The sequence below is a fragment of the Phyllostomus hastatus genome, unplaced genomic scaffold (genome assembly GCF_019186645.2).
Source record: "Phyllostomus hastatus isolate PE091 unplaced genomic scaffold, TTU_PhHast_1.1 phas_contig_244, whole genome shotgun sequence".
Taxonomy (NCBI): Eukaryota; Metazoa; Chordata; class Mammalia; order Chiroptera; family Phyllostomidae; genus Phyllostomus; species Phyllostomus hastatus.
Genome location: NW_025333796.1, coordinates 3,163,044 through 3,180,199, shown reverse-complemented (window position 1 = coordinate 3,180,199; position 17,156 = coordinate 3,163,044). Strand labels below are relative to the sequence as shown.

The window sequence follows — 17,156 nt, the reverse complement described above, 5'->3', positions numbered from 1 at the left end:
TCTGTGCATCACGTGTAAATTTTCTGCCCAAAATTATCTCCTTTGCAAATACTCAATAAGAAAATCTATCCTTCAAAAATGGAAGGGGGTCCCCAGCCAGGGGGCTCAATTGGGCTGGAGCATCACCCCGTGCACCATAGGTTGCGGGATCAATTCCCAGTCAGGGTGCAGGCCTGGGCTGCGGGTTCAGTCCCCGGTCGGGGCGTGGACAGGAAGCAACCGATGGACGTTTCTCTCTCTCTTCCTCTCCCTCCCCTTCCTCTCTCTAAAATCAATGAACGTATCCTCAGGTGAGGATTTAAAAACGTACAATAAATAGTAATAATAGTAAAACAGAAACGGAAGGCTGCCCAGAAACACTGTGGAAGGACCTGCCCTCCTGCTCTGACCAGTCCAGCCTGAGAGTGCGGTCTCTCCAGTCCGGCCTTGGCGGGCGGAGCCCATGGTCCCAGGGGTCCGTAGGTAGAATTCTCCGGAACCGCTCAGGTACCGAAGCGGTCTTGTGAGTGCGGGTGTTCCTTCCGTCAGAGCGACGCCAGCTCCTCGGGGCGGGGTCTTCCCGTGCGCCGAGACCCCAGACCCAGGCCGGCGTCCCTGCCAGCTCGGAGCCGCGCTTCTCAGGGGCCCGCGGACGCGGCCACGAGGCGAGCGAAGGACCAGGCGCGCCGGAGCCAGTGTCTGCGCGGCGGGGTTCAGACCTCGAGCCTCGGGGGCCGGGCCGCTCCCGGGAGTCTTCTCCACACCCTTCCCCTCGAGCTGGAACCTTGTCCGGAAGGCCGTGCCTGTGCCGTGCGTTTCTCTCATCAACCCTGAACTTCCACACGTGCAGCTTCCAAGAGCCGTGACCCGAAGGCTGTTCCCTGGGTTCCACGCCACGTGTGTCCTCAAAGACAGCGCTGGGGACGTGGGAGCAGCGCCGGGAGGGGCGGGGTCTGCGGGAACAGCCAGACGCGGAAACGCAGCTGGCCGCCGTCCGGGGTAGCGCGCCCTCCCCGGTCGGGGACTGGCTGGGTCAGAAGACCTGCAAGGCAACAGGCCGCTCCTGCTGCCGCTGCGTGGGAAACCAGAGATGGGGCATCTGGGGCGGCCAGTCTGGGGCCGGCGCTGCAGCTCGCTCCGCGTCTGTTACGATATTTGGTTCCCGTTCTTGCCGCCGTTAGCAGACCTGGCTTTTGCTCGGACACCCTCCTTAGGAGCCGCCGGGGGTCACTGCGGGGGCGGGGGGGGGGGCTCGCTTCGCCTGGGTGACCAGTGACGTCACCGGGTTCTCTCCTGTGACTCGAGGGAGGAACCTGTCTCGGAAGTGCCACAGGAAAATGCCGTCCCCGCGTGGCTCCGGCGTGGCGGCAGGCGGGGGTGGCCGAGGAGGGTGCCCCGTCCACCCGCATTTACACGGGAAGCACCCGCCGGCCTTGCCCGCGCCTCTGTCGAGGCCGGAGCTTCTGTCCTAGGCAAGCGAGAGGAGCTGCTCCGGGACCACCGCACCCCGAGAGCCCCCCATCCTCACACCCACCCAGCGACACCCACCCAGGCACCCCGAGAGCCAACACAGGTCACCTCGTCCACGACTGGTCACCTGCACGTGAGCGGGGTCCTGCTGGCGCCCCTGCTCCCCCTGTGGGGACCGTGAGTGTCGGGTGGGTCCCGCGTCCCCTGGCGGGCGGTGGCAGAGCTGAATCAGGATGAGCGGGGTCAGCTGGCCGGGCCACACCCCCCCAGGGCAGGACAGAGCCTCCTCGGTCCGCAGACCTGCTGCCCCCAGACCCCGCACAGGCGTTCCCCCGGAGGCCGAAGGCGCTGTGGCAGATTTCAGGGGCCTCACAAGTTTCTCTGCTCAGCACATGACTCCTCGCAGACCGCAAGAAGCACGAGTAAGCCGCCTCGCTTACCCGCAATTACGGGGTGACAGCGTGACCCTACAGGGGGCAGAGAGGCCCTGCAGACCCACAGAGGTCAGACCTTGGGGCGACGGCCAACAAGGGGAGGACATTCCTGGAGGGGGGGGGACCAGGCACTGGGTGTCCGCACCACGGACGGACTTAGCAAGGATGTGCGGGTGAGCCAGGCGGGGCACTGGTGGGGACACAGTGGGGCTCACCCTGGGGTGGGAGCCGGGCCTCGGGGACAGTGGGAAGGACCCCGCTGAGGTCCAGAGCGGGTCCCTGCGCCCGGAGAGTCTGTGCTCGGACCAAGTGCATCCTCCTGGGGCCCCAAGGACAGTTGGCTTCTCGGGGCCACTGGGAGGAAGCCCCGTGGGGAAGGGGCTGTCCAGCCTGTCCTCCCATTCCATCCAGCCTTCTTTTCTTAAATGCTTTTTAAATATTTTCTTTTCACTTATTTTTAGAGAGGGGAAGGGAGGGAGGGAGAGCGAGAGAAACATCAGTGTGTGGTTGTCTCTCAAGCACCCCCTACTGGGGACCTGGCCCGCAACCCAGGCATGTGGCCCCTGACTGGGAATCGAACCAGCGACCCTTTGGTTCACAGTCCCATGCTCAGTCCATGGAGCCACACCAGCCGGGGCCTGTCTAGTCTTCTCTGTGTTCTCTCCCGCTGCCGGGCCCACCGCTCTTTCAGCTCTTTCAGCCCCTCCCTTTCCCAACACGGAGCCATGGGACCAAGATCCCGCCACACTTCCCCGCCCAGAGCAGGGGCGAAGCACCTCCCTGCACCCCGAGTTCCCACCCGAAATGGAAAGAAAGAGCTCTGTGCGCTCGCCCGGGCCCCTGAAGGTCAGTCAAGGTCATGGAAGTGCCCGGCACCTCTGCTCTCGGTTCTGTCCAAGGACCCACTGTCTGAGGTGGTCGCAGGCGCTTGGAGGGGTTTGCTGGCGCAGACGGGACCCTCTGGCTGCGGCGTTGCCTGCCCTGCGGTGCCAGGCCCCACCCCCGCACTCGGCAGGACACGTGCTGGGGTGTGCGCCAGGGCGAGGAGGGGCAGGAGGGGCAGATCGGGGGCGGGAGCCGGGCGTTGGGGCCACAGGGCGGGGCTCACAGGGAGGGGAGGCCTCGCAAAGGCGAGCGCCCTGCCTGACCCGGAAGCGTCGGGCGGGTGGCAGTGGCTCCCGAGTGTCGAACGAGGGCCGTTCAAGGACACGAGGCCGGGCCAGCAGGCCTGGCGGGAGAGCCCGAGGGTGGGAGAGACCCCGGGTGCAGAGAGGTCCCATGGGGCCGGCCGGCCGCCGGCCCAGAGATGAGACTGACCTTGACACCACTTGACCTTGACCCCTGAGTCCCTTCGGTCTGGAGTCCCCTGTGGCTCCCAGCACTTGCACCTGCCCTCCCTCCTCCCGCCCAGGGGCAGCAGCACTGGGTGTCGCGTTGTGCCTGAGGACCGGCCCGCGTCTGTGCGAGTCCCCAGGCCGTGGCTGTGGGGGGCAGCGTCCACGTGCACGGGCGGGTCGCCCTTTCAAGAGCCTTGGACGGGCTGGGCAGCTGACCTCGGAGCTGGCCCAGCCAGCCTCTTCCCGGAAAGCTCCCTTCCTCCAAGGACAGAATCCGTCTGTGAGGTGGTGGGGACCAGAGAGCACTTGATTTCCCCTGAGGGTGTCCCTGGACATGTGCGTGGTCGAGATGAGCAGTGCACGGCCCAGGGGGAGCTGGGGTGGTTGGAGGGCTTCCCGGAGGAGGTGAGCGAGGTGCCCGGAGGGCAGGAACCGGAGGAGATGAACCCCTGGGAGCCACTGGCCCGGGTCCGGGGCGAAGGACAGAGCCGTCTGCTAGGAGCGGGGGTGGGGGGGTCTGTGCCGATCAGGAGAGGGCCGAGCCAGTCGGGGTGCCGGGAGCCAGGCAGGACTGCCCCTGCCTGTGTGGGTCGGTCCGCACTGCACCCCGTCCCTCCTACCGTCCCGGCTTTCCTGCTGCACCAGAGCAGCTCCGCAGCGGGGCTTCTCTTCCCCGTTAATTAACTGTTCTCAGACTTCGTTGCTGAAACACTGCACTCTCCAGGGGTCTCTGCTCCGGGAGAACCGGGGGGGATCGCGGTGGGCTCTTTCTCCATCAGAAACACAAGATTGGCAGACAGACCATCTCCCGCTCGGAAGGGGTCAGTGATGGAAAAGTGGATTCTCTCCGGGATTTTGAATGTCAACAGTGCAACAGCGCGTTAGGTGTCTGCTCTGGGCGTGCGTCCGAGTCTCGGGAGGGCGGGCAGGGCGATTCGGCAGCCAGTAGGCCACCTGGTCCGAGGCACAGGGGTCTGAGCCGGGCCTGAGGACCGCGGCCACGAAGCTCAGGGCTGGACCTGGGTCGACTTCCTGAAGTTGAATCGCAGATCAGTTTTGAAAGTCCGTGTGGCGAGTTCCGGGATTATCACCACGCGCAGGACGTCGGCATCGGCGCATAGCCGGCCGGTCCTGGGTCCTCCGATCGTGTGCGGGCCTGGACGCGTCCTCCAGGCGAGTGTCCTGTCACTGTCACTTGTCTGTGCGGACACTGAGGCGGACAGGTAACCACCGAAGGAGAACTCCCGGGATCCCCCCTTTCGTAGACCCTCCAAGCGCAGACCTCCAGCAGGAGCCAAGGTGCCCTTGCCAGGGAGGAGACGGCTCGCGGGCTTGCTCCTGAACGAGGCTCAGGGCCGCCCTCCGCGGCTCGCTTCTCCACGTTCACAGAGGATGTGGGGGGCCCAGGGCCCTGAAAATGTGGGTGCGAACCAGAAGGTGCCCCAGATTCCCCGGCTGGTCGCCTTTGAATTGTTTCTTTTCCGACCTTGGACCCCGGACGTCCTGCTCCCGGCAGCCGCGCCCCCGCCCCTGCTTCTAGAGGTGGCGTTTCCAGGGTGCCGGGGCCGACGGGCGTGGGGTGGACTCCCACGAGGCAGCAGAGCAGAGCAGGGGCTGCCGTCCCCCCATCCCCCCCAGCCGTGCCCCTCGTGTCTGGGGGCTCTGGATCCTGTCCGCGGCGAGTCCCGCAGCCGCTGAAGCTCACCTTCCGCAGCCCCCACCCAAGCCCAGGACACCCACGTTGCCGGTTTCACTCGTGGGACTCCCTGCCCAGGGTCAGCGTCCCGTCCCTTCCCCGGGGGCGAGGGGCGGTGACAGGCGCTCAGAGACTCTCACAGGCCTTGGGGATCAGAGGCCTTTATTTCACTGAAAGTGACCTGCCCCCATCCTCCCGCTGGCCGGCTCCCGAGTCCTGCTGGACGCCCTCAGAGCCTGCAGGCTCCGGGCACCTGGGCCGCCATTCAGACCCGCTGTGGACAGAATAATTGGGCCCCAGGATGACGCACGGCTGCTGGAAACGCAGAAGCAGCTGCTTGCCCCCCTCCTCCCACCCCCTGTATCCCCCACCACACCCCCCCACCCCGTCCAGCCCTCCACCCCCACCCTCTGGCCCTGCCCTTTGCCTTAATGAGGCCGAGGCTGCAGAATGGAGAGACCTGAATACCTTTTGTGCTGCCGGCTGCGTCCTCGAAGGCCTGGGTCGGCCCTGGTGCTTTTCCATCTCTGCACCTTTGTGCGCGAGGCCCCCCGAGCCGGAAGCCCTCCCACCCCGCTCATCCCATCTGCCGGCCGGGCGACCCCACACGGTCCACGGGCCTCTGCCAGCCGGGACCACCCCGCGGCCCCAGACTCCAGGGCCCTTTTCCTTCTGCCCTTGTCTTGCCTTCGTCTCGCCCTCACCCCCGGGCACCACGCCTCCATCACTGCACGTGGGTGCAGGGTCACCCGCTCCCGGGCACAGGAGGCGGCGGGCCTGGGTTCAGAGCTCGGCTTGGCCCTGCCTGTTCCGCCCTCCCCGGCCCCCCACCCCGCACAGCACCCAGCAGGGGCCCTTCAGATGCTGACGGAGCCGACCGACACACTGAACTCGAGATCAGTCGGCGCAAGGACTCTCCGCAGCTGTGGCCCGCGACCCTCCCGCACCCAGAGCCCTCGGCGCCTCGGAAGCAGCAGCGGGAGACGTGGGCGCTGTGGGTGTCCATCCACAGGAGGGGCGGTGACGATGACAACCGGTGATGATTCATTATCTTCTGAGCAAGAAGGGACCCAGGGAGGGGACGGAGTCTCCGGGGACAACAGCTGCTCTTCTGAGGTCCCGGCCGGGCAGGTGGCTCCGGGGTGGCGGCGGCACAACGTTCCGGCTGACTCAGCTGCCGGCCTGAAGGGCAGAGCCTCGCCGCCTCCCCTCGGAACGTGGGGGCTGGACCCCGGAACTCTGAAGCCCTCTCTGACTCTGCGGGAACCCTTCAGGCTGAATGTCGGGGGCGTCGTCAGTCTCAAGAGCTGGAAAGTGGGGGTCTCACCCGTGGGGCCTGGCTGGGGCGCTTGCCCTGGCGACAGAGACCTCCAGCAGGAACCCACCGGGAGGTCGGCAGCGCTGCTGATCCCAGGCGCTCCTGGTGCGTCTGAAAGCCCACTCTCTGCCCCGGTGCCTTAGACCACCACAGGGCCCCGGCCGGCGCAGGGCCCCGAGGAAGGATGGTGCCATGGGGACCCACCAGCCCTCCCTGTGTCTGTGTGACAACTCGTCCCGGCTCCGTCCGGCGGTCCACACGAGCCTCGGGAGTGACGAGGGTGTGCGGCCCTGGCCCTTGGCCCGCGCAGCCGGTGCATTGGGTGCACTGTGCGTGGGGCTGAGCTGGTCGTCATCCTCCGGAGCCCCCCCCTCAGGCAAACACCACCTGCACCCTGCGGGGGGACTGTTGGTCTCTCATGCGCCTTGGGCCTGGGCAGAAGGTTGACCCTTCAGAGCCATCGGCGGGGGTGGGAGGGCAGTCCCTGATGGCCCGGGGCAGCCAGGACCTTGTCGGAGGACGGAGCCCGAACCGTGGGCAGGACCGGGTTCCGGCCCCCCAGACAGCACACCCTGCATGCCGGGGACCTCGTGGGCACGCCGGGGCCCAGGGCTGCCCCGGGGGGTGGGCACCGTGAGCCAGCACTTCCCGCAGCCTGCGATCTGTGCTGCACCCCAAGGAAGATGGAAACCGGCAAACTCGACCTTTGTCCTCAGGTTCACAGTGCAGCCAAGGTGACCGCCGCCAGGGACGGGACAGGCCCGCGGTGGTCAGGGCCAGTGGTGAGGGCCGGGGTGCGGGTGGCTGCAGAGCGAGCCCCCGGGGCGGGGGAGGCAGCCCTTGTCCTCTGACTGCGGAGCTCTCAGGCCGACCTGGGTTTGGAAGTGCAGAGAGTTGTGCTTACTGGTCTTCGTCACCATGTGTCTGTGTCGCTGAGTTTTGTTCCGAGAGAACATCTTGCAGGATGGGGAGCCACCGCTGACCACGGCCCCTCACACCACCGCGTTTGTCCCGTCCGAGCCGGCCAGTGGGGTCTTCGGGGACGCGGGCGAGGCGCGGGCCTCGGCGGGAGGTGGGCGGCAGCTCAGTGGGTGCCAGGCGCCAGGCGGGGACGCGGCACCCGCGGGCCTCTGGGCAGAGGTCAGAAGGAGCTGCGCACATTCTCGCCCGGCTGAGCAGTCACCCCGTGTGGGTGCACGCGTGTGCATGCACGTGCATGCATGTGTGCGTGTGTGTATTGCCCTTCAGTTGTAAATGTCGCCCGAGCGTCCCTGAGAAGCCCCGTAGGAGGAGGTGAGGCCGGGACTCAGGACACGCACAGGGAGGGGGGCTGTGAACGGAGCCCCCGCCCCAGGAAAGGCCCCCGTCACAGGAGGACGGTGGGTCCTGTTTCTTACCGGGACCACCCAGCCGCGTCCCCGCCCCCACCTCCTCCGGAACAAGGCCGGGACTTGGGGGCGGGGCCTCGGCAGGCGCCCCACCTGCCCCGCCCCCAACGCTGCCGGAGGTGCTGTTGGTGGGGAGGAAGCCCAAGTGCGGCCGCCCCGCCCACAGGCCGAGACCCAGAGCAGCTCTCTCTCCCCCAAACCTGCCTTTACGACAAAACGGCCTGGACGAACCTGCCGGGGACCGCGGGGTGGGGTGGGGGGCACAGAGACGCTGACCACCGGGGCCCGTTCTCCCCCGCCGCCCCCACACGTGCCCGCTAAACACTCCGGGCGCCCACACTCAACCCCCGCCCGGCGTGGTGGTCCTCACCCCGCGAGCAGGACAGGCTCCGCTCAGGAAACGCACTCAAGCGAATAAACACACACACCCCGTCCTCCGCCGCCAGGGGAGGCCCGCCCGCGTGTCTGTGGGAGCCCACAGCCTCGGGGGACTTTCTCCCTCTGCTTGCATTCCCCTCGGAGGGCCGAGCGTCCGTGGCCACACTCTGCGCGGTCGCCCGCGGCGACGCCACACAGGCTGCCGGAGGCCGTGCGCCAGGTCTTCCAGGGTCTGCCGGGCCCCGCAGCGCACCCCCCCCCCCCCGGGAGCGGGAGACCGGCCCCTCCCCGGGGAGGCCGGCCCTGGCCAAAGTCTCCATGTTTTGTCCCGTCTGCAAAGTAATTGGCCTTCGCCCCTCCCGGCGGCCTAATGAACCATTTCTCTTTCTCTGGGGCTTTGTGCCTGTCCTCGGCCTGGCCCCCTGGCCACTAATTACGGTCCCCAAATAACCGGCAGCCCGCCCTTTGTGTGCGGGCTCAGGCGGCCGCGCTCCGCTCCGACTGCCCCTTGAAAGGTGCGGAGAGGGTGTCTGCAGCCTTTGTAGTCCCGGCCTTTCTTCTGGCAGAATTTGGGGGTGACAGGTCTTTTCTCCCAGAGCGGCCCCCGCCCCGCGATCTCCCCCCATCGGACGGAGGCTTGAGGAGGGAGACGTGCGCATTGTGTGTGCGCATGGGTCTCCGCCCCCAGGACCCTATTCAGCTAATTTTGCAGAGCGCGGTCTGAGGCAGAATGGAGCTCCCAGAGGCTCTGCAGAGAGCGCCCGGGGCCGGCTCGGTGCGCAGCAGGGGGGCAGTTGGCTGGGCAGATGTGGCGGCGGTGGGACCCCACGTGGGGGGCAGCTGCCTGAGCTGAAGCAGATGGGGCACTGGGGCGCTGAACCCTGCCAGGGGCACCGCCCCGGGGGGCAGGGGGCGAGGACGGCCGGGGCCCGGCGGAGCCCGCTGCGTGCGCCTGTGCTGGCGGCCGCCCGAGGGCCCAGGGCTCACGTCTGTTTGCGCGGCGGCGAGTCGGTGCCCGCCAGGTGCCGGCCCCCGCTCCTGACGAACAAGATGGCGTCCGGTGTCTTCAAATCATGGGGCACGAGCTTCAGAGGTTGGATTTGCTTGTGACTGCGCGTTGACATCCGGGGGGGCCGTCGCGAACCCCGTCCCTGGCGGGGAGATCCTCCTTGCTGCAGACCGGGGTCATCCAGCAGGGCTCGACCTGGCCCTTGGGGCCCTCGGGCGTAGGGGGCGGGGCCTGACCCAGGTCCCGGCTTCCCTGGGCCGCGCTCCGCGGGCCTCTGCTCCTGTCCGCACACCAGGGTTGCGCGGGGAGCCCTGGCCCCCCACGAGGAGGGCCCAGCTCGCTGTGCCTGAGTGGGTGCCCCCCTCCCCGGGGATGCCGATGGTGGGGGGGGCGGCTAGTCCTCCCTCCCGTGAGGGGAGCAGACCTGAGCCTGTCAGCCTGTTTTCTCCCCCATGACGGCGGGTTTCCTTCTCCATCGATGGGGATGGCCCCCACGCCCGCCTCCTGGGAGGGCAGTCCCCGCAGAATGACGCGTCCACCCCAGCAGAGCAACGGCGTTTTTTAATCTTCACACGAAGATACATTTTACAGGTTTGAGAGAGACATTGATCAGCTGCCTGCCGTTCGCACCCTGACTGGGAATCAAACCCACAACCTTCTGGTGCACAGGGCGACGCTCCAACCCACAGAGCCACCGGCTGGGCCGAGGCCACCTTTCACCTGCACGTGACAGCTGCCCCCAAAGGCCCCACCTCCCGCGGGGTTGCCCCCCGCCCCGGCCGTGCAGCGTCCCCTTCGCACAGGGAAGTGTGTGGGAAACGCAGGTGGTCCCTGGAATCGCTCTCCGCACCGAAATCACCGCCGTGTCCAGGCCTGTGTGTGTCTCTGAGGCTCCAGAGACCTTGAGCGGGCTCTCCACACACACACTCACACTCACACACACACACACTCCTTGTGGAACGGCCTCTGGGAGCCCCGAGCCCCACGCCCGCGGGCAGGGAGGCCCCGGAGCACGGCGTGCTGCACTCCTCCCGGCTTCCCCTCCGGTGGCAGGCGCCCGCCCTCTGTGCGTGGCCGTCACCCCCCGCCCTCTGTCCCCGGAGGCGCACAGCCGTCCTCCCGGAGCAGCTGCTGGGTCAGGGCCCCGGGGGCCGGAGGCGGTGCAGGGCTGGTCCCCAGACCCTGTGGGAGGGGGCTCAGGGCCACATCCCCCTGGCCAGGGTGCGTGTGAGTGCCACCAGTGGGCGAGGCCGAGGACACCCAGGGACCTGACCAGAGCGCCCCAAGATCTCTCCTTAAGCCCAGACGGGTTGCCTTCCGGCACCTGGTCAGAGAAGCAAACCCTCCCATCGACCACGGGCTTTCCTCCCGCAGGAGCTTCTGCCCCTTGTCTCCTGTGCGGCGCTTGTCAGCTGGGTGTTATTGGGGGGAATGGGAGAACCAAAAAGGGGGGTATTTTCCTGAACACCCCTCCCAAGTGTGGCGCCCGGTCCCGAATTTCAGTAACAATGCAGCCCCCTCCCCCGCTCCGCCGCCTGTCCGGGCAGGAAAGGGAAGGGGCGGGACTCCCCCAGCGCGGTGCCCGCCCCGAGGGGCCCTCGGCGTGACCGCAGAGTCGGGACCCGAGTGTCGGGTCTGTGTATCCGTGTGTGTGTCAGGCCACAGGGCGAATTTCCCGCCCGCACGGGGGCTCTGGGGACCAGCCGGTGGGCGCCAAGGAGCCGGAGGGGGGGGGAGGGCGCTGACCCCCACGCCCCCCTGTCTTCCAGGAGCTGTGCCGCCAGCGCATGGCCGTGCGCACGTCTGACCGCCCAGAGGCCCCGCACGCATCCCGCGTCAACAGCGTGTCCTCGCAGCTCAGCGATGGGCCGCTGCCCAGCCCGTCCGCGCGGAGCAGCACCTCGTCCTGGTCCGAGGAGCCCGTGCCGCCCAACATGGACATCTCCACCGGCCACATGGTCCTGGTAAGGCGCGCGCCCGCGTTCCCGCCCACACCCGCCGCCGCACCGCTGCCCCGCCCCCGTCCCCGCCCCCACCAGCAGCCTCTGCACAGCCTGTTCCAGGCAGCGACAATGGCTCAGTGACCGAACCTGGGCCTGGACCCGACGCAGGGTTCCGCCGCTGGGTCCCTGAGTGTGAATGGCCAGCGTGCACCTGGGGTGTCCCGTTCTCCCGCCCCCAGTGCCAGCCCCCCGCCCCCGGTCAGGGAGGTTCTGCCGGGTTCAGAGGCGAGGAGGACGGTGATCGGTGCCCACGGTGCTCCCGGCTCTCCTTAACCTCTGATTTAGAGACGGCGCCAGCCCCTCCCCTGTTCTGCTCAGCGCGGTCTGGGTACATCGACGTCACGCACACGCTGCGTGTACAGCTGACAGTGACGCTGGGTGGACGAGGGCAGGGAGCCAGCCTGGCCGAGAGGCCGGGGGTGGGCCTGGGTGCAGGGCGGACCTGCTCCCACCCGCCCCATCCTGCCTGGCCACATCCCTGCGTCCACGTTTTGTTAAGAGACTCTCCTTCCGAACTCAGCCCTTCAGCGGCGCCCCCCTCCCAGGGCACACCGCCCCCGCAGTGCTCGTGGAACCGGAACAAGCCCCCCGCTCCCTGTCTCGGGGCAGATGACAGCGGCAGAGCTCCACGTGGGGGCAGCGCCCTCCCCACTGGGTGGTCCCCCTGGCCTCTCCCTCCCCCGCAGCGCTGTGTGGAGGCTGCAGGCAGCTGTGTCGCTGCAAAATTTATTCTCTGCGCGAGCTTCCCTGACCAGTTTGTCTGATAGCAGCTCAGACGGTGGTCTGAGACCAGGACCTGCCAGGGCCGCGGTGTGTCCAGCGGCCGTAACACCACCACCGACGTCCAGGTCTCCCCGTCCTGGGGGCCGGAAGCCCAGGGTCCAGGCGCCAGCAGAGCCAGAGTCCAGGGAGGGCGCCTTCCTGCTGCGCTCTCTCGGTGGGAAGGGGGAGGGGCTCTGTGGGGTCGCTTCCACAGGGTGCCGGTCCTATCGCAAGGCTGCACCCCGAGTCGGAATCGCCCCAAAGGCCCCCCATCAGATGCGTCACTCAGGGGTTAGGTCTCAACCTATGAATTTGGGGGACACAGACCTTCAGCCTGAAGCAGCCAGAAAACCGTGTTTTCAGTCTGAAGTGTGACGGCAGAGCCCTGGATGGAGCCCAGGGCGCCCCGGGACCCCAAGTGGGGATGGGGGGCACGGGCGCCATCAGCCTTCCTGTGCCCGCGTCCAAGGGGCGGGACATGTCCCGCATCAGACCCTTCGGGACCAGATGAGGACGGACAGACGGACGGACAGACAGACAGACGGCCTGGGAGAGCCAAGGATGAGGCACAGTCACCTTGGCTTTCCTGGCCGGCCGAGCTGGAAACAGCACAGGTTTGCTCTCCGTTTCGGGTCGCGGGCCACCCTGGGCGGGAGGACACCCGGGACAAGGCCGCCTGACCGTCCGTCATGCTCCTCCTGACGCCACGGTGGGGGCTGGACAGCGAAGCAGCTCCGTCGTCTCCACCACGCCCGTCCCTTTGAGAAAAGGGGGCTCGACCGGCAGTTCGGACGTTGAATGAGACTCCATCCTCGTCGGGGCCACGCATGGGTGTCCGACACGGCGGCTCGGGGGCCGGTGCGTTCAGAGAGCCTCTCTTGTCTCCTGATCTTTTTATATTTCAGGACACAAGTTACAGGTTTGGGTTGTTTTTTTCCCCCATCTTTAGAGAGGGGAAGGGGAGAAAGGGAGAGAAACGTGAATGTGTGGTTGCCTCTCATGCACCCCCTACTGGGGACCTAGCCTGTAACTCAGGCCTATGCCCTGACTGGGAATAGAACCGGTGACCCTTTGGTTCGCAGGCCAGCGCTCAAATCCACGGAGCCACACTGGCCAGGGCCCGAGGTACAGTTTGATGGTGTCTCACGTCCAAGCGGGACACAGAAAAGATCATACTGTTCACACAAAAGTGTGGTTCGGCGTTCACACTGGAAAAGCAAAGGCAGTGGTTAAATCCCCAAGGAAATGCACAAACTACAGTGCTGATGAGCCATGTCACTGCAAAATTTGTTCTCTGCGCAAACCACCCTGACCGGTTTGTCTGGTAGCAACACGGGTGGCATCGCCGGGCAATAGTGCGGGGCCTCGAGGGTTTGCCCTCGCTCGGGAACCTGACCATCCGCCCTCCGCCCACCCTGCAGGCGGGCTCAGGGGCTGCGTTCCCCCCCACCCCCCGTCGCTCTCTCCACCCCCTGGGACGGGAGCCCCGGGTCGCATCGTCACAAAACTGCTCGCCCTCGCAGTGCGTGTCAAACGGCCCGTCTCTCAGGCTCCGGAGCCGGGGCCCATGCGCACGGGCGAGGCCCCGGCACGTCCGACCTCCTGGCCACCCGATGCATTAAGGCCCGGAGGACGACAAGTCATGGCGATCCGGAGTCCCGAGGTGACTGGCCAGCGAACAAGGCGCCCTCCCTGAGCTGCACGCTGGGGACTCAGAGACCAGCCGGCGAACCGCACTGTCCACCGCTGCCTGGAGCATCGCGCAGGGCGGCGTCCACCCTGGAGATGTGAGGGAATCGACAGCGAAGCCGCTCACGCTGGGGCGGCGGGGGGTTCGGGACCCCACAGCCGGGGGAGGAAGAGGCCACGCCGGGCAAACGCAGCCGTGGCACAGGCCCGTCACCAGTGTGTGACGTGGGAACGTTTCCGTGGCAAAGGACAGGGCCGCTTTCACAGGAGGAGGGGGCGGCAGAGGCTACCCGCCACCCTGGGGAGCCCCGTCGGGGGCAGGCCTGGCCAGGGGCCCTCCTTCGCCCCGTCCTGGTGTGGCCGGCACGGTCAGCTACGTGCTGTGTGTTTGTGCCAGGGAGCCGAGGTAGCAGAACCTGGGAGTGAACTCTCCTCCCTTGGAAAGGGGACAGGCGGCCAGCGAGGCTGCGCCCGGGTGACGACGAGAGGGCGCAGGCCCCACGCAGGCGACAGAACCACTGATGACACCAGCCCACTGGAGCCGGCGGCCTCCCGGGGGACGAGGCGGAGCGTCAGGTCACCGCAGGCAGGGGTGTCCTGCCGGGGCTCCAGGGCCCCGCGGGCAGGCGGGCGAGGCCCAGAGGCACTGAGGTCTCGGGGCTGAGAGGCTGGCACCTTCATCCCCTGGGCAGTGAAGGCGCCCTCTGCGCCTGGAATGCGTGACGCTGAGGACACGCTGGGCGTCGGCGAGCAGGAAACGGTGAGCGGGAACCACGCTGAGCGCCAGTCCTCCAGCGCAGACGGGACCACTGGGAAACGGGACCACCACACGGCAGAGCGGGGCCCCAGGCGCCCGCTGACTCCGGGCCACGCTGACAGGGCAGAGGGCGTGGCGGGCGCTGGCCCAGGGTCACCGCAGGCCTGCATGCCTCCTGCCACAGAAAGCTCGGCCACTCCACGACCTCGGCCCGCCCCCCCCCGCCCCCCGGGTCTCACTCAGGGGCCTTCTGACCCCGCCCGCCCCTGGGCCGCGTGCTCTCCTGCTGGCGCCTGATCCTGCGTGGTGACACTTATCCACCGCGTGAGTCGGCTGCCCGGCCGGCCCAGCTCCTTGCACACGTGTGCCGGTCTCTTCCCGGAGGCGGTGAGTCGCCGTGGTGCCAGAGCGTGCCTGTCGGGGGGCCTGCCCTTCCCCGCGGTCCCCTGTCCTGGAAACCCGGCCCCTCAGCTGTCTGAGAGGACGGCGGTACCGCTTCTCGTCGCCCGACATCTGCACGAAGGGCCTCCCGGCCGTGAAACGCCTCACGATCCTCGAAGGGGATGCCCAGCCCCGCGCGCCAGGGAGCTGGCGGTGTCTTTCTGCCGAGGGGCAGCCGCGTGGAGCCTTCACACGCCGCATCGAGTGGGGTTCATGTCGGGGTCCGGGGCTGCACTGAGCCCCCAGAGCAGGGAGGTGCGGCCAGGACACCGAGGCGGGGTGACGGGGACGTGCAGGTGTGACAATCACCGACCCTGGTGCGCGGGGCACGGGGGCAGCTGCTGGCGGCCCAGGAACCGGCGCGGATGGTTGGTGGGAGCCTCGCGGGCGACCTCGGCCTGACCTCTAACCTCGGGCACAGGCCGAAACACCCGAGGCTCCTGCGGCTTTTCTGGAGCCTCCTGGGTCGCCCCAGACCCTCCCCCTCTACCAGCTTCCCCCGCTCCGGGAACTGCCCCTGAGGCCTGGTCACACCGCCACTGAGAGGGGCTCCGGGGCTGGAGCCAGCCAGCACCCGCCTCCCGCCGCGCACGGCTCCTCCCGCTCCAGGGAGACCGGTCACTTCCGTGAGGCCCTGTGTGTGCAGGGCCTCTGCCCGCCTGGCACTCGGTGATCAGGGAGCAGCGGGGCCCCACCCCCTCGGCCCTCACCATCAAAGGAGGCGTCCGTGCAGCAGTCTGCTCTGAATCTGGCATATTTTCCTTTTTTTTAAAAAAGATTTTATTTATCCATTTTACTTTTAGAGAGAGGGGAAGGGAGGGAAAAAGAGAGGGAGAGAAACATCATGTGTGATTGCCTCTCATGCACCCCCTACTGGGGACCTGGCCCACAACCCAGGCCTGTGCTCTGACTGGGAATCGAACCAGTGACCCTTTGGTTCACAGACCGGTGCTCAATCCACTGAGCCACACCAGCCGGGCAAGAATCCGGCATCTTTTCAAAAGCACGTTTCCTGTGCCCGGAATTCTCCACCCTGTGGCCCACGTACCCCTGGAGTTGCGTGCGGGACACGCCCGCATCACAGTCTGCTGCCCGACTTCTGCGACGGCCGAACTGTCCTCCCTCCCTCCTTCCCCCCTCGCTCCGCCGGTGTGGCTGCATAAGATGCTGGCGATTTCAGCGATGAGATCTTTAACAGGGCTGAAGGGAACGTCTCTGCCCGGCTCCCAGGTAGACCCGGGACCTGGCCCCCGGCCTCCGAGGCCTCCCTCTGACCTGCAGGTGGCTGCTGCCCCGGACTCGGGGTCCCCTTGTTCCAAACCCTCAAACTGGCCGTTCATGGAGTCGGCACTGGGTCACGTTGACGCTGTTCTAACAGATGTTTCCACTTCCCTTCGCTTCTCCTCACTTCCCAGCTCTTCATTTGGAGTAAAAAGTGTTTTCTCCTGAAATACAGGGTGCGGCACAAGTAATGCCCCCTTTTTACTACAGACTCTTTTATTACAACATCATAAGCGTGTCACTCTGTAACATGACAATATCACACGCAAGCACACCACATGACACTCTAGGTGAGGTGTTCACACTAAAACTATAAACTGTCGCACCCATATTCTTGCCCCACCAACCGCGCTCACGCAGGCGTGACTTCCACCAGACCCCAGATGTCCTCCTCTCCATCAGAAAGTCTCCCCATCTTCGTCCGAGAATGTCTTCAGTCAGTCCTCACACTAATAACAGATTAGCCAAGAATCACATCCTGGTCACTCTTCTCTGCTCACTGTAAAATGCCGCCTTCTTGCCTTGGACGCCCCAACTCCTGCGAAGGCCGTTTCCTGCTGTTCCCTTCTGGGTCCTCCTCCCCGTCTTCCGAATCCTGCACCTTGTTCTGGGATTTCCCCGGGCCCCAGGCCGGACCTATTTTTACTTTTGCCCCTCTCTCCCCGTGATTTCCGAACGGGAAGATTCCTGTCTTCCATCGATTCCAGAAAACGGCATGTGGGTATGAAGTAAGCAACCCCCCACCCCCAGTCTCCGGGTTCCCCTCTGCCAGAGGGCCCGCGGCGTCCTTGCCCCTGCGCCTGCCTCGTGACCTCGGTGCGCCGCCCGCGCTGCGTTCTGGGCACTACCCGTCGGAGTGCCCTGGAGATGGACCTGCTTTCCCGTGTCCCCCGCCGACCCTGTCACCGAGAGCGTGGGCACCTGATGGGTGTGGGGCCCCGTGCCCAGCTCCCGCCTCCTGAATGGCCAGCGAAGGCCAAGGCCCCGCCCCATCCCCCCGCCCTCGAGGACTTGCGCGTCTTCACGTCCCGGCGTTCCGCGCGTCTCTGGGGACATCAGTTCACTCCCCGCGGCCTCGAGGAGCGCATCTAAGAGCCGCCTCTGGGTGCTGCGCAGTAAACAGAGACCCTCAGGGTGGCTGCGGACCGACTGACCGACCGCCCAAGGAAGCCAGGCAGCGACCTCCCGCGTCCAGCCCCTCCTCCCTTTCCGCC

At 66.8% G+C, this 17,156-nt stretch overlaps 1 protein-coding gene across 2 annotated transcripts in view; it reads left to right on the top strand.

Moving 5' to 3' along the window:
- Positions 1–17,156, top strand: part of PTPRN2 (protein tyrosine phosphatase receptor type N2) — a 374,930-nt gene that overhangs the window by 313,575 nt on the left and 44,199 nt on the right. For both annotated transcript variants that reach the window (XM_045837782.1, XM_045837783.1), the window contains exon 14: positions 10,779–10,973. In XM_045837782.1, coding sequence (XP_045693738.1) covers positions 10,779–10,973 — 195 coding nt within the window. The remainder of the gene's footprint in view (positions 1–10,778; positions 10,974–17,156) is intronic.